This window comes from Leptonychotes weddellii, chromosome 10 (assembly GCF_054177405.1).
Source record: "Leptonychotes weddellii isolate Sample4059 chromosome 10, ASM5417740v2, whole genome shotgun sequence".
In the NCBI taxonomy this organism is placed as follows: domain Eukaryota; kingdom Metazoa; phylum Chordata; class Mammalia; order Carnivora; family Phocidae; genus Leptonychotes; species Leptonychotes weddellii.
Window position 1 is genome coordinate 100,704,110 of NC_138378.1, and position 26,585 is coordinate 100,730,694.

Sequence of the window (26,585 nt, forward strand, 5' to 3'; positions counted from 1 at the left end):
CCCAAATAGTTTGAATTTGCAAAAAGGAGGACAATGCACTTTCCAAGGGCATTTGGGAAAAGGGGCTTTCCCTGGGTCATTTTCCAAGTACCCCATGTGGTTGGCGCAACTTTGGACCCCTGCTTCCTTATGAGCACAGAGCCCTGGTGTTTACAGGGAGAGCAAACCCTTAAGGGAGATCATTGCGCCTTAATTTTTAAAAAGATTTTGACCAGCTCAGCGTTCTATTAAGCAGAAAAAGTTGCCAGGCACCTGCAGGCAGGCATAGAAACACCGTGGGGAGTTGGCTGAACTCGGCCTTGGGCCTGACCGGCCCGGAGAGTGAACCACGCTTGAGGCAGCAGCCCCGCCAGCGCCCGCGGGCCGCGGTCCCAGCGCCGGCTCCCCGAAGGCGGGTGCATTGGCGGCGGGCCCCGGGAGTGAGCGCCACGTGCAGCCCCCGCGGCGAGCGGGAAAGTCCTCCCAGGCCCGGCTCGGCCGGGCGCGGGCCGGCCCCGAGGTCCCAGCGGGCAGCCGGGGTGGCGGCGCTGCGGGGGCACGGTTCCTGCCGGGTCCCGCCCCAACCCAGGCCGGCCCGGGAGCTGCGTCCAGGGCTCGGCTCGGGCGACCCCAGAGCAGCGCGGTGCGCCTCGGTCGGCGGGCGGCGGTAGCGCCCCCTCGCAGAGCCCCGCTCGCTCCCGCCCGGGCTCCCTCAGAGTCGGTCTGTCGGGCCCACGCTCTAGCTTCGCTCCCTTCGCTCCCTCCCCTCCCTCCCGCCTCGTGTTCCTCCCGGGGTGCCGGGCACAGCCTCGGATTCCTCCCTCCCCGCAGCTCGAGTCCGTTTCCCTCGCGGCAGCGGCGGCGGCGGCGGCGGGCGAGGCGGCGCCGGCGGCGGCGGCGCGGGGAGCTTCTCGGCTGCCGCTGCGCTTCCCCGGCGGGAGCGGGTGTCCAGCTTGGCTGCCCTTCGGTCCTTCCCTGCCGCTCTGCGCCCCGAGACCTCCGCCTCTGCTCGCTTCTCTCCGAAGCGGGCGGGGCGCCTAGCAGCTTCCCGCCGCCCCTGCACTCCGATCTCGGGGCCGCCGCTCTCCCGGACTCCTGCCCCTCCGACCCTGACCGCCAGGGGGTGCCCCAGGGGCGTAGCGCCGCGGAGAAGACGAGGCAAACGGGACCATGAGGCGCCTGACCCGCCGCCTGGCGCTGCCGATCTTCGGGGTGCTCTGGATCACCGTGCTGCTGTTCTTCTGGGTAACGAAGAAGAAGTTGGAGGTGCCGCCGGGACCTGAAGTGCAGACCCCCAAGGTACGGGCTTGGGCGGCGTGGTGGGCGCGGGGCACTGGTTTGCAGGAGTGCGCGCAGCCCGCGCGCCGGGCTTGCGGGCTCTCGGGAAGCCGGGGCGGGGGTCTGGGTGCCGCGAGCAGGTAACGGGGCGCCGGATGCGGCCACAGGGTGCTATTTCTGGATTTAGAGAAGCTCGGGGCACCTCGGGACCCGCGGAGTGTGGGAGTGGGTGTGGGTGGCGGGCGCGCGCTCGCAGAGCCGGGCGCTGAACTTGGGCAGCGCGCGGGGGTCCCGGGGCGGAGGGGGCGCTGCAGACGAGCCGCTCAGGGGTGGCGGCCCGTGGGCGCCGCGGGCGAGTCGCGGGCGGTCGGGTCGGGTAGCAGGGCCGGCGGGTGCTGGCGCCCGCGAGAAGTCTGGCCGCCGCGCTGACCTCCTTCCTTCCCGCAGCTGCCAGGCCCGACCAGGGGAGGCCGGAGGCCCGGGGTGCGCCGCGCGCGCGTGTGCATCGCGGGCGAGCGCCGTGCAGCCTCCCGCACGCCTGCTGCCGGGGCCCGCCGGCCTGTCGCCAGTCTTGCTTTCTGATTGTCCCCGAGCTCTCCAGCTGCGTGGGAAGTTGAATGTGCCCTGAACGCCACTGAAGAGCCTGTAAAAGCAGACGCCTTGGTGTTGGTGGGGAGTTGGGGAAATAAGAATAATCGAAGTGGCTTTTTCAACTCCTGCCCAGTCGGTTCCTCCAAGCGCAGCCAGAAGGTTCTCCCTTCGGGCACACTCTTACCTGTCTTCAGAGCCCCCATTCCTCTGTCTCCTCTTCCACACACCGGTTCGCGGGACACAGAAGGAGGCCTCTGGGGGTTCCTGGCCAGCCAGGCACCATTTATGAACGGGGTCCAGAGCAGTCCTTCAGGGACTGGCAAAAAGCACTTGGAGGAGGTTATGGTCTGAAGCCGGAGGCTAAAAAATGGGGGGAAGGGGGAAAGAGGGGAGTCTCCCCAGTAAGTACAGTACAGGGGACCCACTTTGTGCCAGGTACACAGTGGGTGCTTCTTCATAAGTAATTGTATGAGCTGGTGGTGTCCTAATTTCATAGATTAAGCAGGTTCAGTCTTTGTACCTTGCCTTAGGTCACTGTGATTTGAACTCAGACCTCGGATATTCAGAATCTTTCCACTATATCAAGGTGTCTCTCAGATCCCCTTTTAGCTAAGGCTTCTGGCACTTATGTTCTGGAATGTTGCTAATGCCCAGTTGAGTTCCACAAGCGTTTATTGGTGGTGCGTTGTGTGCCAGGCCGTGTGCTAGGGACTATGGGTACGGAGGTGCAGAACTTGCTCTCTGGACATACGGGATTTGCTCAGGAAGGGGCCAGGACCATGTAGTTCGCTGAGGCCAACAACAGAGCTCAGTGCACTGGGTGTCATGGGAGCCTGGGGACTTCCTGGAGGAGGAAGATATAACAGAACTGAGTTGAGAAGGATGAACAGTAGGTTTGGCAGGAGGTAGGGAGGGTGTTCCAGGTAGAGGTTAACTGTACCAAACAGGCTCAGAGGAATGACACAGCAGGTTGTGTGAGTTTGGCATAATTTGAGCGTAAACCATGTGGCTGATGGCACGAATGAGGCTGAGGACAGGTGTATAAGGGTCGGATTGGGTAGGACCCTGTGGGTGCTAGGAACCCTTGGAGGGGCAGTAAGCAGTGGAGTGATGAGATCAGACTGGTGATTTCAAGCAGCCTTTGGAGCACTGGATCAATTTTCTCACCTTAGACCTGCCAGTAGATCTGGAGAGCTTTTCCTCTTTTTCCCCTGGGGTGGGTCTGCAGTTAATGATGCCTGCAGGGACATGAACTCTCTCCGTTTTGCGCGTTGGATCTCATTAACTTAAGCTTGCATATTCTTAGTTTACACCAGGGAGCTGGGACAAGAAATCTCTATCCCTCTTTGTGCACTTTGTCTTTCGTCCTTACCTGCCTCCTCTCATTCTGGTGTGTGCTGGACACACAATTATTGAAGGCAGCTCTCTGCTGGGCTCTGTGCTGGCTTTGGAGGATACCGTGTCCCTGCCCCTTTGCAGGGAGGTGGGGAGGCTTTCACAAATTCCTGGTTGAGACAGAATTACAAACAAATGAGTAGTGGGTGGGGTGGGGGGAGTGGTCTAATTTTGGAATTCTGGGCATAGTGCTGTCCAGGCATAGAAGAGGGGGTCTTCTAGTTTTGACCCCTTGCTTTTTGTCGTAATAACGTATTTCCTCTTCCTCCCATTTTCTGTATTCTTTAGAAACACAAATTCTATAGACTTTAAAAATCCTGATGCCTTTTATTATTAGGCACCCTTCTTAGTGTATTACTCCTTCGTGTTTTTCACCTGTTTATATGACCTCGTGTGTCCACATATATGTGTTGTATTTGTGTCTGGTATTTGTATCTGAGGAAAGAGATGGAGAGACAAAGAGTCCTTAGCGCCAGAACAATTTTATTGCCGTGACTGATCTATTTAGGAAATGTCACATCCTGTCCAGGAGGAGTGCGGTTGGTTCCAAACCTGACTGCGTGTCAGAATCCCCCGGTGAGCTCGTTTAACATACAAGCTTTGGGGTTTATTGCAGTGATTATGATTCTGTGGGTTTGGGAGAAGGTCCTAGAATCACTGTCTTTACAAGTGTTCCATGTGAGTCGGAAGCAGCCTATTGATGGATAACATTTGGAGCTAGATGAAGAATACTAAGTGTGTTGATTTTTTTATAGTTTGGTTAGCCCCATGTAAATATGGCCGAATGATTTCATTCTTCTTGAGTTTCTCAAGGACCAAGCTTGTGTGAGCATGTGCACTCATGTAAAATAACAGTAACTAGTATTTGTGTAGTGCTTTACAAATTCACAAACTCTATTTCATGCATATTAGCTCATTTAATCTCCACAACAACCGCATGGGGCAGGTAATACTTTTATGCAGACAAGACTGGTTGATGAAGTTATACAACTGGCCCAAGATAACGAGGTTATTATTAAGTGGCAGCGTCAGGGATAAGAATGGAATGGGGATCACTTTGGGAACTGCCCACCCACAGGCTCCTTCCAGGGCGCTATGCTGTGTGCACTGCCCGGGTCTACACTTGTGGGTGATGGGGGAGGTTAGGGATATTTATTGCCTGTGTTTCCCAACCTACTTTCCAGCATTTCCATGGCTCAACCCTAGGCGCTTGCCTTTGGAGAGCTCCAGGGAGGGCGGAGGGGGTTGGTGTAATTTGTGGGGGAACTACCTTGGAGGGAAATCCTGCTCTGCCCTTGGAGGAGGCCAGCTGGGGCAGAGGAGGCTCCCTTGACGGGACAGAGCGCACCCTGGTGGAGAGGGTCCCATGGGGGGTTGCATCCAATGGTTGGAGCACCACTGGTTTAGGAATCGTGGCCAGGATCGAGATGGTTTCCTCAATAGTAGGGATTCAGATGGGACATTTGTCTATTGTAAGAAAAAACTCAGTTTTGAGTGAGCGTAGTACCCTAGCTTTCCCTAGGAAATGTTCATTCTAAGTCCTGGGGAGAGCTCTTGCCTTGGGCGTGTGGAAGCCTTTGGGAAGTTTTCATCCCACCTGGGCACCTTCCTGCCATGGGAGAGGGTGTCAGCTTATTTTCCAAAGCACGGGCTGTGGACTCCCTTCCCTTAAAACTATTTAGAGAAGTCAGGGGATTGGTGGAGGGACTGGAGACTGTGGCCGGGCCTTCTGGGCCGGGAACCCCTCTGTGTAGATTCCATGTAGCAAGTTGACTTTCCTGGGCTCTGGGACGAGCTCTAGTTCCCAGGCCCTTCCTTGCCTCCCCTCCCAGAGTTGGGAAGCATCCTCATTCACCTAGTAATGGGATCTCCAAAGTGGGCCTGATAATAAAATAAAACCGACGCCTTGTTACAATTCAACTGATGTAGAGAAGGCATGCCGCACTCCTGGTTTAAGAAAATTAATTGGATTTCTTTCTTTCTTCCTTTTTTTGGTTCCAAGAAGGGCTGGTTCTATTAATAGCTCAAGTAAAGATTTCTTTAAGTTTGACTTTTTAATGTTGATTTGATTCTTTTGCCGGGTCCCCCACCCCCAAATTCTGCAGAGCTCTAATTCCTAATTGAAAATCATATAACAAGTTGGATGTCTTAATTCAAACTGTATTTCAGTGATAAATACTGTACCACTAAAAATACCTGAAAAAATGTTTTTATTTCTTCTCTCCCCTATCATTTGTTTGCCATTTGGAGAATTATACAATAACTGACAGAATTAAAAGAAAAAAAACCCAGCAAATTTGTCTCTGACTTCCAAGAAACTAAATTTAGTCCAGGGGCTTAGGGCTTAGTAAAGCAAAAGAATTTGAGGCCTGAGGGTACTTTTTGAGGAAGGTATTGGAAATGTAAAGTCTTTGAATAAAGTGCTTCGGGCCCATGTAGATATATTTGTGCTCTACTAGAAATACAGCAAACACTATTAGAAGAGAGCTTGTCTTTCTGTAATATTTGCATACCACAAATGCCTTGAGTATATGACACTGCTATTTTATTCCCCATTTAGTAGATCATTTCTCCCATTAAAAAAAATTATGCATTTTAGAGAGAGAGACCCTATTCATCTGCTGATACTCAGTGCATGCATATTGGACTCTGTCCAGGGAATTTTGACTCTGGCATGACCAGAAGTAGCCCACTGTCAGATGAATGTTCATCCTTTCATTCACTCCTGTTGCTGGTGACTGTGCCCTGTGCTGGGCTGTTTTCCCCTCTGCGGAGGTTCCTAGAGCAGATGGAGGGTAGTGTTGCCTCGTGATCCAGCAGGGGTTGCTATAAGGGGATGGGAAATATGAAAAGTAGCAGGTTGGAATGTCAGGTGTCCAAGAAATGGCATATCTTTGCTTTGTAGATATCAATAAGCTGCTTTAAAAACAAAACAAAACAAAACAAAACCCTGAGCTCTCCCCCAGCCCCCAAATTCCAGGCCATTAGGCTGGTGGGAATCTCTCCACCCTGGGTTATTTTTGGCCTGCCCTGGGTTGTACCCACGTCCCAGCTTGCTTTCCCAGTGAGCCCTCCCCTCCAGGGCCCTGCGGGAGGCCCTGTCCTAGGGACCGCTGGATCTGTTCTGAGGGACTCTCTTTGAATCAGTCTGGGGAGCTCTCTATTTCCCTAAACCTTGTTCCCCTGAGTGGCCTCGTGCTTTTGGAAACAAAGACCAGGAATCCCTGTCTCAAATGTTCCTGGAGGCGTAGAATGATGCCTGCTCAAATCAGAGAAGACAAAGGGGCAAAACCAAGAAGGAAAGGGAAATTAATGTCCCTGTCACAAGCCTCCCCAGCCTGTCTAGAGACTACTCTTTTTCCAGGTTGCTTTTGTGTGTTTGTATCATTTAAAAGTGTTAATTTCCACCCATCAGAGGTCATCTGTAAACCAAACAGGGACAGAATGAGGCTGCCAATGCTGACTCCTGAGGCCCAGGGTTTCCACACCGCCTGGTTCACAGCCATCTCGTCTACCTCCTTTGCCTGCATCCTCTCCCACGGCTTTCCATCCCAAATTTCCAAAACAGTCTTAGCCATTACCAGGCACACTTGAAGAAATGTGTTGCCATGCCCTTGCTTAGGGTCTAACGTGTACAGTTTTGTCACTCTTCCAGAGCATCTCAAAGTCTCCATTGCATTTCTGGAAAAGCATCTGAATTAGAGAGCAGGGCCCCATCCTCCCCGCTCCTCTCTTCGGGGCAGTCTGTAAACCCTGCCATGGCTTTTGCACATTCCACCCCAGAGACCAACATTCTAGACCCACCATCTGCTGGGGAAGTGAGCGTGGCTGAGCCCGCTGCCCGCGCCGGCTAGCTGCTGACCCTTCCCACTGGTTGCAGGGCCCCGAGCGGGTGGTCGGCTCCCCCTGCTCCCCAGCAGCCTCAGAGCCTCGCACGCCCTGCTTGCTGGAGTCAGGAGACAGAGCCCCCACCCTCTCTTGGGAGCTCCTGTCCTGTAATCACATGCCGTTTCACCTTCTGGCTTTTCTTGTACGTGTGGCAGCCCGTTGGCAGGTGCCAGGGGTAACTCGGGTCCTTTCTCCCGGGCACAGTCTCCCCAGCTGTGAAATGGGGGTGGTGTGCTGTGGCCCGGGGCCCGTCTCCCACTTGCTCCACCAGCAGTCTCCGTGGATCCGGGTGACTTGCAAATAACTCCGAAGTGAGACCTCATGGCTATAAATAATTATGCCACAGATACTCCATGTCTATTACTTATCTTTTAATTATTTTACCAGAAACGCTAGATTAACCAAAAAAATAAATCAGTCTCTGAGTCCTCTGATGTTGAGCTGATTAAGAAAGAACCCCTTTGGGATATGCAAGAACACACACGCATACTCGGGTGCCCTGGGGAATTCTGCAGAAGCTCCAGAAATCTGCTGGCTCTGGTATTTTGGTATTTGAGAATAAATGGCCTGATGTGACCTTCTAGGGCAGCAACCTTTGCATTTGGCAGCAGCTGCTGCCATCAGGGGACCTAATGAACGCGAGGAAGCGGAGAGGCGGGGGGGGGGGGGTGGGGGGTGGCGAGGGGAAGAGATCTCTGTGGTGTGAGCCAGGGATCAGCAGTCCTCCTGCTTCTCTTCCCTCCACCACGTTCTCCCTCTTCTTATTTGCATCTCCTGGAGAGCTGGTGGGGTCCAGAGCACAGAGCCCCGGGGCACTCGGCTGGGAGCCCCAGGAACAAGTCCGGAGGGACGGGAGCCCGGGACGTCCCTTGCAGGCTCCAGCCAAGGTCAGGAGCAGCCTGCATCCCTGCTGTTCTGGATGTTCATGAAGGAGGGGAGTGGCTGCTCTTGCCCTGAGCCGCCCTGGACCATTCTGCTCGGATGCCCTGTGCCCTTCCTGCAGGAGCCGAGGAGCCGGCCGACCCACTGCCTCTTGGACGCTGCGGCTTCCAAGTATCACGTCTCTTCTGCATACCATTCCCAGAGACAAGATTAGGCACTTAAAAAAATAATTAAATTCTCCTCATGTCACTTGTCTTCTTAACTGTAAGCACTACAGCGATCTTTCAAGGAAATGCAGGGGAGAGCGGCACACTCACATGTTCCTGCCATTGGATTTGAATTCCCAGATGAAGGGAACAGCCACCCAGCTGCCTCCTTCCTAATGATCCCGGCTGTTTAAACCTAATTTGCATCTCATTCTGGGCCAGGAGAGAGAGGGAAGCATCTACCGAACGGGTATGACCACCCCATCTTGACAAGCTCTCTCCAAAAGAGGCTTGCTGTCTCTTTTCCGTGTCTCACTGAGGTTTAGAAATTAGGGTTTTCTTCCCCGTGGTCGGGACTGGAGATTTATGTAGCTTCTCTTGTTCCTCGGAGAACACTGTAGTCATTCATTACTTCCCTAACCTCCCCCCCAGCCCCAAGCCACAGAGAGACTGGTCTAATCAATATTTATGGGCCGACCCCTCCCAGCTGCCACACACAGGCACCGTGCACACCAAATTCCTTGGTGGCCATCGAAAAATTAGCTGGCGCCTATATATCAGGCTCATTGTTTTCTAGGATCTCGGGGAGATCAGAGCACGTGGTGCACAGATTAATTAAGCTGCCCAGATAATTGGCTGTTAATAGATGGCCAATTGATGGCTGCCAGCTGGGTGCTGAAAAGACTGACATCCTTATTGGGTGGGCCTGGGGTCTTCATGGGCAGAGGAACTGGCTCAAAGACTTGCTTAATTAACGGTGAATCAGGAACAGGACGTTAAGTGGTAGCTCCTTTCCTCTACCACGTCCTGTGATGTTTTATGGTTTACACGGCGTTTGTATTCCCAGATGCCTCATTTGATCTTTCCTGCCTCCACATGAAGTAGACGTTATTATTACTCTCACTTTCTGAAGTGTGATGAAGCCGAGGTTGTAAGGGGGAGGAGATTCTGGCAAGCACCCCCAACCAGTAAGTGGCCTTGAACTCACTCTTTTGACTCTAAAGCTCGCGCTCTTTCCTTCGTGGTCATGCTCAGCTTCTGGTTAGCTTCCTTTTCCAGGGGGAAATGATCTCTATTTTATGTATGTGTATATTGTATGTATATTTTCTTATGGACAAAAGGTTAATGCTTGTGCTGGGAAACGACTCCTGACCTCTAAAACACCAGCATTGCTTTTCTGCATGCAGAAGGGAACGGAGAAGTGGATTTCAGGGTCACCAGAGAGCGCATCTCAGGAGGGCCACTGGAGGGCCAAGAGAACTTTGGGTTTTCTTCCAGGATGGGCCAAGTGTTACTTGCCCACGGACCCTACAGGACCGTTCCACGGTCCTTCTGCTGTGGGAAGATGCTGGACCAGGGTGGCTCTGTCCTGGTGTGGGTCAGCCCACGCTCACCAGCCAGGTCCCTTCTGGGTTGGCGGGGGGCTGACAGCAGGAAATGAGGCTCTGCTGTCATTCACGAGGCTGCTCCTCTCACAAGTCAACAGGATTGTGCAATTAAGATAGACACCCGTTGATTTGAATCCCTTTCGTGATGAATGTGGTCCTTAAACAATCAGAAGCAATTCCCCTCCAAGAGGAAAAATGTCATTTGAAAGAACCTAATAGGTCCTGTTTGAAATGCATGGCAGATGTGTGGGGGATGACTCCAGGGAAGTGCCTTTAGGAGATAGGACACATCACCTGAGCCAGACAGAGGGCATCCTGCCTGTGTCGTGCTGTTTAGCCTTGAGAACCGTTGATGACTGACGGCTCACTTCTGCCCTGGAGTTGGGCCGCTGGCTGGACCCAGCACAGGGCTCAGCTGCTTTGTGGCTGCTTGGGAGGATGGGCGTGAGTTATACTTGCTGCCCCGTGTACACGGTTCAGTATGAAAGCATAAAATCAGGAGCTGCTAATGTCTTCCTGGATATTTTGTCTGCACTTCCGATGACCTACCGGAGGGCTCCTGGTGATGCTTTTCTTATGTTGGCCTGAATGACGAAGTGAGTGTCTACTCCAAGATCCCAAGCAGAAACATGACTTTTTCTCTCCTGTCAATTTCCACTGAGCATGGCAACATTAAAGGGAACTGTATTTTTAAAGCCGGTGCATGGAGTAGGAACAAAAAAAGTGTAAACCTAGTAACTGGTATTTTCCCTCTCCACTCGGAGGCCCTCATGATTTTCTAATCATATTTGCTCAATTCTGGATGGGATAACTCCCTGTAATTAAATTCTCCCTGCCTCTCTTAAAACTGACGTTATGGTTTCTGCTCCAGGTTTTAGCTTTTCCCTTAGAACTGAGGGTATATTTTTGGAAAGCTTCTTGGTAGCGTCTACGAAAGCTGAGCATACCTCTGCCCCTGCAGTTTTACTCCTAGCTGTAAGCCCAAGAAAAGTGAATTTGTATTCGAGTGAACGTCATGTACCTGAATAGGAGTCGGCAAACTTTTTCTGGAAAGAGCCAGATAGTAAGTATTTTTGGTTTTTTAGGTTAGACAGTTTCTGCCGTATCTACTCAACAGTGCTATTGCAGAGTGACAGACGGTATGTAAACAAATGAGTGTGGCTGTGTCCCAATAAAACTTTATTTATGGACACTGAAATTTGAATTCCATAGATCTTTCACATCTCATGAAGTATTCTCCTTTTAGGATTACGTATTTTCAAATATTTATACATATGAACTGCTTTCTTAGTTTGCAGGATATGCTGAAGCAGGTGGCGGGCCGGCCAGATTTGACAATGGGATTCTATTTATATTCAGTACGGAAACCTGCAAAACTAATCTATGGTGTTAGAAGTCAGTTTCATGGGGACCCTTGGTTGGAGTCCGTGACAAGAAGGAGGCAGAGGAGGCGTGCCCGGGTGGCTCAGTCTGTTAAGCGTCTGCCTTCAGCTCAGATCATGATCTCAGGGTCCTGGGATCAAGCCCCGGGTCAGGCTCCCTGCTCAGTGGAGAGTCTGCTTCTCCTTCTGCCGCTCCCCCTGCTCACGCGCGCTCTCTCCCTCAAATAAATAAATAAGTAAAATCTTAAAAAAAATAAGAAGGCAGGAGATAATTGGGGAGAACTGGTTCTGTTTAGTTTCTTGATCTGGGTGCTGGTTACTCAGGTGTGTTTACTTTGTGAAAATTCATCGAATGCACGCTCTTTTCTGTGTGTGTATTTCACTTCAATAAAAAGTTAAAAAAAATCTGAACTGCATGTGTGGCTTCTGACTCAGATTTTAGCACCTCATTTGGGGTCAGAGCATAGTCATTTTGTTCTTTTGATAGCTATTGGTTCCTGTTTCCTGGATAAGACCGTCTCTGGAGAAAGGTCTTGATACGTCTTTCCAATTTCCCAAATCTTATTCCCCTTTATAATCAGGGAGACGTTTAACAACTGGTGTGATGGGGGCTCCAGCCAACCACAGTTTTTCTTTACCCCAACTCATTCCTGACATGTAGCCTCAGTCTTCTCAGTATTTGAGTTACTGGTTCAGCAGAAACCAGGAAAAACAATAACTTTGTAGTCAGAATGTTATCCAGCTGTATATTGTGTACTTTCTTGTAAATACTGGTAAACAGTGGTCAATAAATAGTTTTATATTCCTTTTAAAAAAAAGCAAAGTATGTGCTGAGTGTTAACCCCTTCATCACTGGATCATAGGAAGATGGGGAGGATTCTAGGAGAAGGGGTGCAGTCGGAAGGCCTTCAGGATGGTGGGAACCGTGAGTAGGATGTTGGCTGGTGTTGCTGTCCCAAAGTGAATCCCATAGTGCTTCCGGGAATTAGACACATCTTGTTTTGACCAGAAGCTATTGGATGCAGTAGTTTTATGTCAGAAGCTAGCTCTTCCAGGACAAGTCATTTTATAACAGTATTCAAGGAGAAAACTTTACATTTGCAAAGAGAAATAGATTGTGCTTTCGGCACCATTTGGCATCCTTATGAACACTTCGCTCCTGCGGATGACTGGGAATGTTTCCGGTCCCAGGGATGAACTTGAAAAAAGGAAGTCTGCAAGGTATCACTTTCTTGCGAGCATTAAGGCGTGTTTCAGGCCTGATCGGAGAGGGGACAGTGAGAATCGATCAACAGATGGGAAAATGGAGAGGCCGTAGTGGATGGCTGACCACTCCCAACATCGTCCCTCGGAGAGGAGGAGTCCCTTATCCAGCATAATAGCACTAATTATTTGGTTGTTTGTGCTGAGGAGTTGAAAGCTATCATGTGCCAGGAAAATACTCAGCATGGAGCAGTAATTACGGATCAGCTGATGATAAAGGATGCATTGGATTGAATGCTAATTAGATTATTAGCACCAAAAACAAATACCTGCTATTAATACCATAAATGAGCCACATTTATGATATTTTCTACTGTAAGTGCATATTCCTTTTTATAATGTGCAGTTTCCTTTCTTCTCTTTTGGGGCCAAGACTTCCAATTTTCCCCAGTCATACTAAGCGTATTTGTTTATTGAGCTATAATCTGGTCATCTTCTTGTTTTCTTCCAGTCTCAAAGGGGGGTCGTGAGAGCTGGTATGTATTGAGTGCCACACATCAGGCCCTGAAGTGTGTTAGATTCTTCCAGGGAAAAAGTGGGGCAATTCCAGAGCAGCATCCAGATCTTTCCCACAGGCACAGCATCATTGTGAGGGGTAAGGGATCGTAGGGTTTTCCCTGTGACATCAGTGCTGGAGTTAATTGCCAAATAAATGACCCGGTTGCTTTTTTAAAGATTTTTTTTTTTATTTATTTGAGAGAGAGAGACAGAGAGAGAGCATGAGAGGGGGAGGGTCGGGAGGGTCAGAGGGAGAAGCAGACTCCCTGCCGAGCAGGGAGCCTGATGCGGGACTCGATCCCGGGACTCCGGGATCATGACCTGAGCTGAAGGCAGTCGCTTAACCAACTGAGCCACTCAGGCGCCCCGACCCGGTTGCTTTTTTTGTGGCATTTTAAGATTTGGTCCTTGTTATCCTGGGTTCACGGAGGACGGGATGGACATTTGGGTGTTTCAGGCACCAGCACCCCCCTCCCCTCCCCACCGAGTCGGCCATCTTTCTACAGGTAGGTTGACGGTGTGTGCCCAGCCGTGTGAGATTCCGGCTGTCTTCCCACCCAGGGTGGCTATGAGTGCCATGGGTAGGACCATCTGAAAGAGCCCTTGGGAGCTTCCTGGGTTGCCTGGAGAGAGATGCCCACTGCGGCAAGAGCCAAGGGACAGCTCAGGCCATGACCTGGGTAAATGGTTCAAGTGACTGTCAGGTGTCCTACATGAAATGCTAGAGATGGAACTGGTTTGTGACCACTGTTAATATGCCAGGAGTCTTTGCAGAAAGGAGAGTTTTCTGAGGGGAAAGGGGTGTGTGACTGCCTGTTGGGAGAAATGCTAGGTGCTTTATCTGAGTTAAGTCACTCATTCTTTATGAGCACCCTATGAGGTCAGCAGGCTGAGATTTAGCTGGTGCTCGTCAGCACGGTCATGCTGTCGCCCTTCTGATTCCACGGTGCCTGAGCTGTATAGGTTGTTCACGTGTTCTCTTATAAATAGTATCTCTGGATGAAATTGATTAGCCTTATTTTCCTGATGAAGAACTTGAGGTTCAAGTTCCAATAACTTGCCCCAATCAGTAGAGCTGGTAAGTGGCAGAGGAAAGACAGGTCTGGGTGATTCTGGGGCCCATCTGGGGTGCCATCGGGATGGTTCACAAGGGGGCGGTGAGCTCCTTGAAGGAGTTTCTCCTTTTGAGTGCCTTGCCAGTGTGCAGGGACAGAGTGGGCAAATTACCCTGCACCTGGGTCACGCGCATCCGTTCATCCTGCAAGCCGCTGTGGGGCTGGTTGTGAAGTCCGGTGCAGGAGACATCCCAGCCAGGTTCTGCCCTCCTTGCCCAGGGCAGATTTGGGGCAGTAGTGGAGTATGGAGCTGTGGCTGTCTGCTGGGCCCTGGCCACTCTTCTAGAACTGTCTCCCTCCTGGATTTTACATTGTGTTGTGTGTTACTGGAAGCTACAACTGTGTCTCTAGGATGGCTTTTTCACACTGAAAGGGACCGCAAAATGAACAGGAATCTTTTCGCTCTTTTGAGTCAAAGTGGAACGTGAGGCCAAGGGGAGAGAGAGAGTCTTTATTCAGTTCATGGGATAAAGGTTTGAGAAGATTGCTTTTGAATTTACTAGTTGTTTTTGCAAGGTTGACTTTCTTCCCCTGATCATGTCACTCTTCTGTTAGCTCAGAAAACTCTAGTTGAAGGTCAATCTCATCCTGAAAAGCTGTTTCACTAAAACAGGAGCCTGTTATTCCACAAGGCCTCTTATTAGAAGAAGAAGCATTTAGGGGGCAGTCTTTTAAAGTCCTTTTGGTGATTTTTGAAGAGGTACATTTGCTTGGATCTACTCATCCCCAAAACGTTTGCTGTTTGAAAAGCATAGCACTAATGTCAGGAGGACAGGAAAGGAACACCAACTTCAGGATAGAAAATGGGGTGACTCAGCAACCCGCTTTGATTGAATTTGTCAGGGATGCCTGTTGGGGTTCTGTACTTTTTGGGGCACCCAAGACTGGGGTCTGCCCACGGGCCACATCCAGTTCCTTCTTCCTGCTGTTTATGTATGGCTTAGGAACTGAGAATGGCTTTTTTTTTTTTTTAAATATTTTTTAATGGTTGGAAAAAAAATCAGAAGAAAAATAATATTTTGTGACACATGAAAACGATATGAGATTCAAATTTCAGTGTCCATAAATAAAGTTTTGTGGGAACAGTCACACTGGTTCCTGTATGTATTTTTTGTGGCAGCCTTCAACAGGAGTGGTGGAGCTGAATGGTGAGGGAGACGGGGTGGGTTACAAAGCCAACATTTTACGGGGCACTTGAGAGAAAAATTCGCTAATGCCTGCCCCAGACCTTTGCTTCTCAAAGTATGATTTCTGGGCAGGGGTGTCGGTTCACCTGGAAGTTGGTTAGAAGTGCCAAATCTCAGGCCACCTGTACTGATTTTATATCTGCATCTAAGCAGAACCCCTACGTGGTGTCTGTGCAATTCAAGTTTGCGAAATGCTGGCTTAGATGTCAGCTAACTCTTCCAAAAAGCTTGTGCGGGACAAAATGAGGTCTTGAGTCGGTGCCATTATTTTCCTATTTATTGTGAATTCCATTGGATTGGATCATTCAAGACTAAACTCCCATCCCCCCGGTTGGACTGGGGATTCTTCTACTTCTAGCTACACAAAGATGCAGGAGGCTTCCTCCCTGCCCTGGAACAGGAGAGGAGCCTTGAATCTTCCAGCATTTTGGTCACGGCAGGAACATCATTGACCAAGCCCTCATCATTGTGCTGCTGCCGGGCTGGTGGGTTCCTTGTGATGCCAGGGGCCCCCACACTCAGGGTCTTGCCTCCCTAGGGGCAGCAACAAGCCATTTCTTTTGGATCCTGCTACCCTCTGGGCAGCCCCCCTCCCCCCTTAGGACTGGCTGCCTCCATTGTCTTTCCAAGTTGGAGGAATTCCCTTTTTCCATTACCCTCTGGGCTACTTCTTCTTTCAAGGACACTGGCTTTTGCATACCACCTCCCCAGAAGCAAGGGAGCATCAAGTTCTGGTTATGTGCTGAAATGAGGGTTTAGGTTAGGGCTGGGGTAGGAGTGAGTGGGTAGAATGCAGTGGAGAAGAAATATAACGCATGTCTCAGTACAATCCTACCACACCTGCAGTGTATTAGGATGCAGTTGATGGGACAACCCATGTATCCAGGACAGTAGCAAATGTAGACTGTCTTCCTGTAGAAAAAGAGGCAGCTCCTGCAGGAATTTAGAGGGAGACTGTGTGGGTGGCAGGGGCAAGGGAGGTCTTCTGAGGTGCTAGGACTCCAATAAGAGTGACCAGAGGTCAGTGGAAACCAGGAGCAGGCCAGGTGTGGAAGAGTTTGAAAATAAAGTCATTTGCTTATTTTTGTTCTAAGATGCACGTATGTCTGAAAGTAAACAGATATCCCCAGTTGGGAATATTATACCCTACTCACTGGGGACTTGGTTCAGTAAATGTTTTGGGTTTAAGTGTTTTAGCTGCTCAGAGTATGCTCATTGCTCTAAAAGTAGCAATTCTGTGAAATTTGAACTTAACGTTCCCTTTCTTTTACCCCTTTGGCCTAAATGAGAGTCACTGTGTATGTTCTGCTTTTCTCACCAGGGTTGATTCTGGTTTTTCCTGACCAGCTGTTTTCATCTTTAATTCATGTGGCTGCCCTTAAAGAAATGCTCCCTGGAAAATCCATCTCACCAGTCTACATTCCCTTGAATGAGGCCTTGGCAGGGCTGTGGCCAAAAGTCACCTAGAACAGTCATGTCCTCTGAAGGCTATGCTTGGGGTCCTGAGTCCTGAAGACCTGAGTCCATGTACATTAGTTGGAGGAATGGAGAAGTGTCTACATCCTGGCTGGTGTTACTGGGAGGATGGATCACAATCAGGTTCTAGAAGCTTCCGTGCTTATATATACCAGGTAGCCCAAGACTGATGGCCTTTTTGCATTAATTGTGATATGTGGCCAATCCACTGTGCTTCTCTCCATATTACCTTCTTGGGAAGCTAGATTAGGAAAGGACCTAATGCAGTGGACGTGGAAATAGGCTCATGATGTACCAAGTTAAAAAAGAAAAAAGTAGGATTCAAAGTTGTGTCCCTAGTAGGACCTTATTTTAACACAAGATATATATTGAAAAAAAAACTTAGAATGTCAAAATGGGTGATTTACCTAAATGGGATATTGTCTAGGCTGTATTTCTTATTGCTGCTTATTCATTAATTATTTGATTGATTGATTTCGGCTTATCTGCTCCCTCTCTCCCTCCACTCCCTCCTCCCCCCTTTTACAGAAGCAATGTAGCAACCTGGATATGTAAACTTCAGTATCTTTCTCTGTGCCCCGTCATCAGTACAGAAATGTAGATAAGCATTTACAGACCTGTTACGGTCATTACTACAAAGGAGAGGCGAAATTGAACGTGTTGTGTATATGTCTTTGCATTTTACTCATCATTTAATCACGTAGCCTAGAAATCCTCAAGTCAGCCAGCTTGTTTTTAATGACTGCCTAATATTCTGCGGTATGGATGTGCTTTATTTCATTCCCTTGTTTCTATTTGGTGGGTATCCACTTTGTCTCTTACCTTTGTCACCAAACACAGTGTTGCAGTAAATATCTATGCACACATATTCTCACACGTTGGGGCTTTTGCTTCTATGTGATGGATTTTGAGGAATGGGAATTCTGAATCAAAGGGAGTCTGATTTTTATGTTAATGGGTATATTAAGATTGCTTTTAGAAACAGTGTACTCATCCACATTTTCACCAGCAAAGTGTGAGTACTCTTTTCCCAGCATCCCCTTCAGCATAAATGTTGTTCTTTTCCTTTTGCCGATCGAAAGGTTGGGAAACAGGATCCTGTTTTAATGTTACATTCCTCTGAGCACCAGAGAAGTTGGATATGTTCTTGTATGTTCATTGCCCTTAAGGATCTGCTGTTCTGTGATGTGTCCTTTCATATCCTCGGCCCATTTTCCAGTGGGCTGTTTATCTTTTCCTTGTCAGTTATAAGAGCTCTTTGTATGTTGTAGACAACTTTTTATTGGTCATATGTATTCCAGATTTTTTTTTCTGATCAGTTGTTATACTGTTGATTTTGTTTATGGTATATGTTGCCATATAATTTTTTTTGCTTGTTTTCATATAGTTAAATATGCTTTTTTAATAATAGCTAATGAGCATTCTCTTATTAAAAAGATCTTCGTGATGCCTTGGTTGAACATCCTAAATTTCCTCTTCTACATGACTTAAAACATTTTTAGATCTTAAGCCCATCTGGAATTAATTTTTAAGACAGTTTTTTTTTTTTTAAAGATTTTATTTATTTATTTGAGACAGAGAGAATGAGAGACAGAGAGCATGAGAGGGAGGAGGGTCAGAGGGAGAAGCAGACTCCCCACCGAGCAGGGAGCCCGATGCGGGATTCGATCCTGGGACTCCAGGATCATGACCTGAGCCGAAGGCAGTCGCCCAACCAACTGAGCCACCCAGGCGCCCTGGAATTAATTTTTATTTCTAGTTTGAGGTAGGGATTCAACTCTGTTTTCTTCTAAAAGGGTAGTCATTTGTGTCAATATCACTAATTAAAGAAAACATCATTTCCTCCAGTGACTGACATACTACTTTTGTCATATATTTGTTTCCCATAAATACTGAGTTTTAGTTCTGGTAAACCCATTCTGTTCTGTTGATCTGTATGTCTCTTACTATGCCAATACCCTACTTTTACTGGAATTTTAAAATTAAATCCAGTGGTTACTTGAATAATCCATTGGGTTTCTTAGGTATAAAATCGTATCATTATCAAAATGAAATTTATCTCTCCTTTTTGAATATTTCTTGATTATTTCTTTATCTTGTTTTGCATTCATGAGAACATTCAAAATGCCACACCATACTAATATGGGACTTTTTCTTGATTTTGATGCAAATGGCTGTAGTATTTCATTATTTACTGTTATGAAATACTGTATTTTAGTCATTTCCTTTTCCTATTTTACCTCAAGTTTTTTTTAATTAGAAATGATTTTTTAAATTTTTCATATTTTGATTGAATTATGTAATTTTTCTTTTTTGATGCAGTGAATTATTTTGATTTCCTTATTTAAACCATCCTTGCATTCCTGGAATAAACTCTATATAGTAATGGTTTATTTTTATTTATGGATTTTATTTGTTGGTGTTTATTTGGAATTTTAACATTTGTATTCATGAATTAGATTGATTTGTGGTTTTTTGGTACTCTACCAGAGTCTATATTTAAGACTATACTGCTTCCCTAAAATGAATTAGGAAGATTTTTTTTTCAAGATTTTATTTATTTATTTGACAGAGAGAGAGAATGAGAGCAGGAACACAAGCAGGGGGAGTGGGAGAGGGAGAAGCAGGCTTCCCGCTGAGCAGGGAGCCCGATGCGGGGCTGGATCCCAGGACCCTGGCATCACGACTTGAGCTGAAGGCAGATGCTTAACGACTGAGCCACCCAGGCACCCAGAAGATTTTTTTATAATGTGGGGATAGTTAAATAATTTGGATGTATCTGTTCTTTAATGGCCACATGAAACTCAGCTCTGAAGTGATCTGGTCCTGTTGACTTCTCCAGTGGTATCCCTTGACTACCTTACGTACCTATTTTTTTTAAGATTTTATTTATTTATTTGAGAACAAGCGAGTGAAAGAGAGAGAGCACGCACAAGTGGGCGGGGGAAGGGCAGAGGGAGAAGCAGACTCCCCACTGAGCAGGGAGCCCACAATGAAGGGCTCGATTCCAGGACCCTGAGATCATGATCTGAGCTGAAGGCAGATGCTTAACCAACTGAGCCACCCAGGCACGCCCCCCCCCGCCCCGCCCCGCATACCTATTTTTATTTTTCAATCCAGTCTGGTAATGTTTGTATTTTAATAGGAATATTCAGCATATCATAATTTGTGGAATAATTGATGTATTGAATATTTACTATTTAGTTTATTTTTATCTTTCTCCTTTATATTATTTTCACTAGTTTGGCCAGTGACCATTTCAACTCCTCTGTTCTTTTTCCATTTGGACATCTGACTGTGCCTTCAACACCTACTGTTACCTTCCTTTTCAGGGCATTCAAATACCTATTTCTATGAAAACAAGATATCAGCGAGTTTTCCCTGCCAACATGTTTTTCTCACCCATTCATTATCAACCTGATGAGTTGAGCCTTTTAGGACAATTTTTACTTCCTTACACTTGCTTCCACTGAAAGCAGGTGGAACTTTGGAAGGTTTTTACTCTCTTCATCTTCTACCACCCTAATTTCCAGGTTTTGCTGAGATAATTTAACACTTCTAGAACTAAATGTCAGGTTTTCTTTGCAGAATGCCTCTTTTTTAAGTACTCTTATTTGTGACTTACATTACATGTTCCAAGCACTTTATTACTATTTAGATGTAACAACTCACGAGGTTCACCACTGTGTTCTCTTGATCTCACCTACCTTGAGATTTCTGTTTGAATTCATTCATTTTTTGACCTGAGCATTTTCCTCAGATGGGGTGTGTGGCTTATCTTTTCTGTGATCCCTGGCATACCCACGAATATTCTGCAGATTGGACAGGTGGGTGACATCTGGCTTGGCTACCTGCCAGTCTGTGGATGGCTTCTGCCTTCCTGATTCTGGTTTTGCAAATGACAGGTATACTTGAAGCCTGTTACTTTTCCTTTGTAAGTTACCTGTTCTTTCTGACTGGGGCCGGGGGAGATTTTCTCCTTCTCCTTGGAACTTAGGAACACACCTCGGGATATATTCTTATCCATGACTCCTATGAGCTCAGTACCATTTGTAGACTTGGGTCTTTCTTCAAACGAAATTCTCTGCTTTTATTAATTTAATTCTGGTCTATTCTTTATGTGTTCCTTTTTCTCTTTCTGGGATTACTGTTATCCACAAATCAGGTCTTTGGGATGGATCTGTTCTAAAATCTTTTTGCCCCTGATTTTTAGGTCTTTGTGTTTTTGCTCTTATTGTGATATTTTTTTTCCATTTGATCTTCCAGGCCACTAATGCAGGTCTCTACAGCAATGATCCCTTTTGTCAACTCATCTGATGAGCTTTTTAATATGGAAATCATAATTTTTGTGCCAGAGAGTCTTTTTGTATGTGTGCGTTGTGATTGAATTATCAGTAAGTGCTGTGATTATTTTTGTTTGTGGTGTTCTTTGGCTCCTCCAGCAGCTCTGTTTCATCAAGAGCCTCCCCTTCTAAGTGTTTTTGTTTCTTCTTCCCTCTGGCTTCTGGTCCCCTCTGTGGGTGGCTCATTCCCTTTGTCTACCGGATGAGGCTTAGGACCAGCTGTTTGGCTGTCTTCAGGTAAGAGAAGCAGAGAGTGGTGATGGTGTTGTCGTCTTGACTTCTGTACTTTGGGGTGGTTCCACTTGGTTGGTGTCAGTTCCCTGAGACAACAGAAGGAACCTGAATCGCTCTCGCGCCAGGCTAGGGAGGACTTGATGGCCTGTTCAGCTTCCAGCCCCTCCTCTGGGCCAGGGAGATGGAAGGTCCTCTCAAAGTGCTCATGCCAGGGAGAGCTGCCTTCCTCCCTGGGCTCCATCTCACTCTTGGCTGAGCTGTCCATGGGATTTGGGAGCTCTGCTCTTGCTCTGAACCTCTGTGCTCTTGTTCTCTATGCTATCTTTCAGTCCTGCCTCAGCTTTCTCCATCCAGCTCTGCAGGACCTTCGGTCCCTCTCACAGACTCCCCACCATACCTGTGTACTGGCCTCAGGGCCTGCCAGGCTCATGAGAGCTCCCTGAAGTTGGATTGGAGTTGAGAGAGACAACTCCAGATGTCAGAGAGCACACAATCAAGACAGCACTGAACTGCTTCATCAGTTTCTGAATTTTCAATAGTGAATTTTCAGAAATTTCCAAGCAAATTCTGTTCTAAGATTTAGGTTTCTTTGAATGTAATTAAGTTCTGGTAGGAAAGTGAGGAGGTGGAGTCTTTGCATTAACTTTCGTATTCCACCACATTCTGGGAAGGGGGTTTTGCTTTAGTTTTCATTGGAAAATGTTACTGTGATTTTGTAGCAGCTGCATATAAGAACACGCTGGATAGGCCTAACTCATCTTGACTGAAATGGCTCCCTTATGGGGCCATTTGGGAACTATTAGGCTTAATCCATCACAAAGTAAGAGTTCCAGAAGGATATGGTGATGAGATTCTATAACCAGAGAAAGGAGGATTTGGTGTAGCATCGGCATCAAAGTGAAGAATCTGGGGATGGCAAGAATGAGAAGATTTGAAGTAAAATCAGGGACAAACTCCATGGTGTTGTGGGCTGATGAGAATGATATCAGATCCATAGAGTGGACAGAGTGCCACGTGGACCCTGCATTGCTGGGAAATCAGTTGGCCAAGATGTTATCAGATGTCCTTTCAGGTGAGGAGGACTGGAATGAATGGTCATGAATAGGTCATGAATGTTTGCCATTTTTCTTTGAAGACTGGAGTATTACAAAGATTAGCTCATGAAGAATTCAAGAGATCCTCACCCTTTTAAAAATGTATTAAACACCTCTTACATACAAAAAAGTGTGCCTAGTACTGCCCCATACATCTCACTTGATCTCTACCCAATCCTCTATGTGAGGCAGTGTTTTCCCAGTTTATGTGAAGAATGAGACTGAGAAGTAAGTGACTTATTCAAGGTCATGTGTAAATAGATGCCTGTGGCATGGCTTTGTGAGTGATCAGGGGGCCTGACTCGGATGGGGCAGTGTTGTTGAAAAGCATAGGTTTTGGGGGCGCCTGGGTAGCTCAGTCGGTTGGGCATCTGCCTTCGGCTCAGGTCATGATTTCAGGGTCCTAGGATCGAGCCCCGCATCGGGTGTCCTGCTCAGCGGGGAGCCTGTTTCTCTCTCTCTCCCTTGGCACCTCCCCTGGCTTGTGCTAGCTCTCACTCTCAAATAAATAAGTAAATAAAATCTTTAAAAGAAAAAAAAAAGCATAGGTTTTGGTCCAGGATTTGTTCAAACAGTGCTCAGAGTAAGAAAGCAAGGGTGGTGTGTTTGTGCTCTTGCTCACTGCTCTCGGGAGGAGCGTTTCAGGGAACACTTCTGCTGAGTGGGCAGGAGTGAGACTGTTGGCATTCTCGAAAGGGCAGTCTCTTAGGGAATTTGAGACCGGAATGGGAGCTCAGGTCCCCTGTGGAACAGGGAGGGATACAAAGAAGGAAAAGAAGCAAATACACAGAGCTCTAGGGTGAGGAGGCACCCAGCCCTGTGGTTGGAGGAGCTACCTTCTGTGGGACTGTCCTCTTGCTCATGGTGCTTCTGGTGGCCCTTTTGACCCAATGAAAGATAAAGAAGCTAGGAAGAAGAAGCAAAATAGATGGAGGAGGAGGAGGAGGAGGGGGAGGAGGAAAGGATCAAATGGAAACTCATCTTGCCTAGAAAATGTGATCAAAACCAGGTGGGAACCTCCATTTGGAGCAAGGTTGTAAACAGGTCCCTGTTGACCTGTATCCTCTTGCTTCATGTGAGAAGGTGAAGGGCACTCGTGGTGTCCTCATACTCACCGTGACGCAGCCAGGATTCTCCAGAGGGCTGGGCCCAGGGGTGAGCTTTGTGCAGCCTGTGGTATTTCGTTACGGTTTACTTGCTGTTTGATGGGTTGGAGTTTGAAGTCCTGGATAAACCACACATGGGGTTCACACGAAAGATGTCCCAGACACATCAGTCTGGGGAGCAAGCAGACAGTCCTCCTTGCCCCGCCCCCCCCCCCCCGCCTTTGGCTTTCCTGCTGTGGATTCAGTGAACAAATTGAATTCTGCACATGATTAGTGAATCTCTATGGTGTGACCAGTGCTGAACTGGGAATAAAAGTGGGAATAAAAGTATAAGCAGGCCGTTTGCCCTGGAGTCTTGTGGCGTCTTACAGGGTAGCCACCCTGGGAGGCCTTGTCCTGGTGTCCTTGGGGCTTGCTAATGTGGAATCCCTGGGTCTGCATGCTGGGCGGCTCAGCTGTGGCATTTCCCCAGCCACAATCCAGAAGGTTCCCTGGGGCTTCAGAGCTGAAGTGAGAGGCAGTGTTGTGTTCTCTGCCTCACTCTGGTTTGCCGTCTTTGAGGCTCTGGTGTGGCTGTTGTTTAAAATTCTCTGGCTCTGCTGGAAGACTACAGGGGTGAGGGGTAGTTTGGCTAACTCTGTCTTACACATGGGGTACACCCCTCTCAGTCGGTCAGGGATGTGGCGTTCTGGTCCAGGCTCCCACCTTTTCCCTTAATCTGCCTGACTCAAGTTGGGTCCTATCTTTGAAAATCTGACTAAGAATGTTTTTCTGCGTGAATCTAGTGCCTGTGTAAGTTGCTATAAGTCTCGCCAATTCAGTTTTTCCCACTCAGAGAAAAAGACCAATCAGCTTGACATTAATTCCCCTGAATTTGAGAACAGATGGTTTTCTGAGCACTTAGGAAAAAATGGAGTGATTGCCAGGGCTCGCCTGGCTCCCCCAAGAACATAGCATGCTTTCTTCCTTGTGAGGGTTCCCCTGGGAGGTCAGGGGAAGGACAGAGCAAGAGATGACCAACACCTAGCCCACGGGCTGTCGCGCCCTCCCCTGGCCGTCCGAGGAGACCACTCCAAACTGTCCCGTGCCAGCATATGTCCACAGTTTTCATGGAAGCCAGCACATGCCTGGCATCTCCTGTTATGCTGCGATTTTGCCTGTGAAAGATTGCCTTCTGGGTAAGAAACAGGGTTCCTTTTGTGACTTTTAAAATCCCTGGTCTGTTCCATCTCCAAGATGCCTAGTGTTTGAGAGGTCCCCTGGAATCACTATGAGTAGGACAACCTTTGACTTGACGAGCCAGGGAGTGGAGTGCCTAGAAATGGAAGCAGGAGGATTCTGTGTGCTTCTTGCATTTATAGGGAACACAAGCATTTAGGAGGTAAGAAGGGGAGAAAGAAGGGTCTCGTCTGGCTATTCAGAGACCTGGAATATTGTTTCAAAGAAAGACAATACAGAAATTAAACCTTTTTTTTTTTTTTTTTGAAAGATGGGACTCAAAGACAAGGAAAGAATGGACTTGTTTTTAACGATTTCAAGTCGAATTGAGGCTGTTCCTGCAATTGTTGGAAATAAAATTGGTTAGAAAATGATGTCAGCAGAGAGTGGGGACTGTGAACCAGGAAAATAAATGAGCTCTGAAATCACCTTCTATTTTATAAATATTGTTTCTGGAGCTGAGAAAATTGAGACAGATTATTCCTTTTTCTCTCTCCCAAGCTATGAGTGGAAGAAGCCCTGAGTATCCCATTTGGACCTTGCAAGGAGCATCTCATCTTGTCCTGGCACGCTAAGTAGCTTTGTCTGCATTTAGACACACTCCATTTCCCCTTCAAGGACCACTATCAGCAGTAGCCAATTACAAACACACCTCATAGCACATTATTGAGACACACTGCACGCAAATAAGCTGGAGAGATGTTTAATGATTGTACTGCATCGCGTCCATGACAATCTGTCCACGCTGCCGTAGGACAGAGGGGCCGGGTCCTGCGTGTGCACGTCTCTGTGTATGTGTGCTTATGAGCATTGCATTTTCAGTGCGTCCTAATTAGACATAATTCGAGCCAAACTGGTTTACACTTTCAAGGAAGGAGAAAGGGCATCATTTCACATTCTGACAGGCTCCCTTTGAAGCCTCAGATTCCTCATCTTTGGTTTCCTAAAGCTATCAGTGCTATTAGCAGCCTGAATTCATCTCAGAACAAGGAGTGATGCATTTTCAGACTCAATGGGTGGCTTCTTTCTGTTATCTGTTTCTCGTGGAGAGGCAAAAGGTGGGCAATTTCGAGAAATGTTACTTAGGCAGTCACTTCTTCCCCTCTTTCCTCTGCTGGCTTGGTTGTGCCGGGCGAGTTTGCTGGGTTTTATTTTCTCTGCCATTGACCATTGCTGTTGGTCTTGGAGTAATGACGGTGTTTTGCCACAGTGATAGTGGCATTCCAGGCCTGGGTGGGGTGGCAGCTGGTTCACAAAAGCACAGGGCCTTCCCTTATGGTGTGAAGGTCTGGGTTCTGGGAATGAGATCACAGTCAGGCTCAGGGCACAGACCAGAGTCTTCATTTGTTGAGGCAGGGAGCCCTTGAGTGTATCAGACCTGCATGCTCCCTCAGTCTGAGGATGCGGACCCTGGGGAAAGGAAGTGACTTTCTCAGGAGTACCCAGCTGGTTCGTGGCAGAACTCACCTGGCACCTGGCCTCTGGGCCCCTACTCCAAATTCTTTGCATTCTGTCTGTTCCAAGCTGGCTGCTTTTGTGTCATAAAATGCAAAGCTCGGTAGGGAGCTGGGAGCTGTGGACAGGGATGCTGGGTGCCTGCTGGACCCTCCAGCTGTGAAAACCATCACAGAGCATGCCAGTGATTAACACTTGCCTGGTGCTTATTCCCTCGGGAAACCCTTGCCCTTCCACAGAGCCTTCTGAAGGAGGACATGTAATTTCAAAGGATTATTTTATCAAACGATTGTTCTTATTCTCACTCTTTTGGAAAAACTGAATGCCCAATGTTCCTACCAGTGTTGCCTTTCTTGAGTTTTGCTCTTGTAGTTCTGGGCCTTCTTTGAGGAGGTAGCAGAGGGAAAAGAGAGCTAGCCTTTGTGTTTGCCTTTAAGTCAGACTGAAATGTTTTCAGCCAGATGGAAAACTAGGTTGGGTCTTCCAGAGCCGTTTGTATAGTTAAGGGGGTGATGTGTCCAGCCTCCAAAACTTGGAAAAATTTACTGTTCACACTTCATTCATATGTTCCTTAGTCTTTGGCAAGTGAACTGCTTTTGAAGAATTT

General features: G+C 47.9%; 1 protein-coding gene across 2 annotated transcripts in view; it reads left to right on the plus strand.

Annotated features, from left to right (window-relative positions):
* Window positions 1–862: 862 nt before the first annotated feature.
* GALNT14 (polypeptide N-acetylgalactosaminyltransferase 14) overlaps window positions 863–26,585 on the plus strand; it is a 197,918-nt gene continuing 172,195 nt past the window's right edge. The window contains exon 1 of one of the 2 annotated variants that reach the window (XM_081796969.1): window positions 863–1,278. In XM_081796969.1, coding sequence (XP_081653095.1) covers window positions 1,150–1,278 — 129 coding nt within the window. In that variant the 5' untranslated portion in view covers window positions 863–1,149. The remainder of the gene's footprint in view (window positions 1,279–26,585) is intronic. The other variant, XM_081796968.1, reaches the window with a different exon arrangement.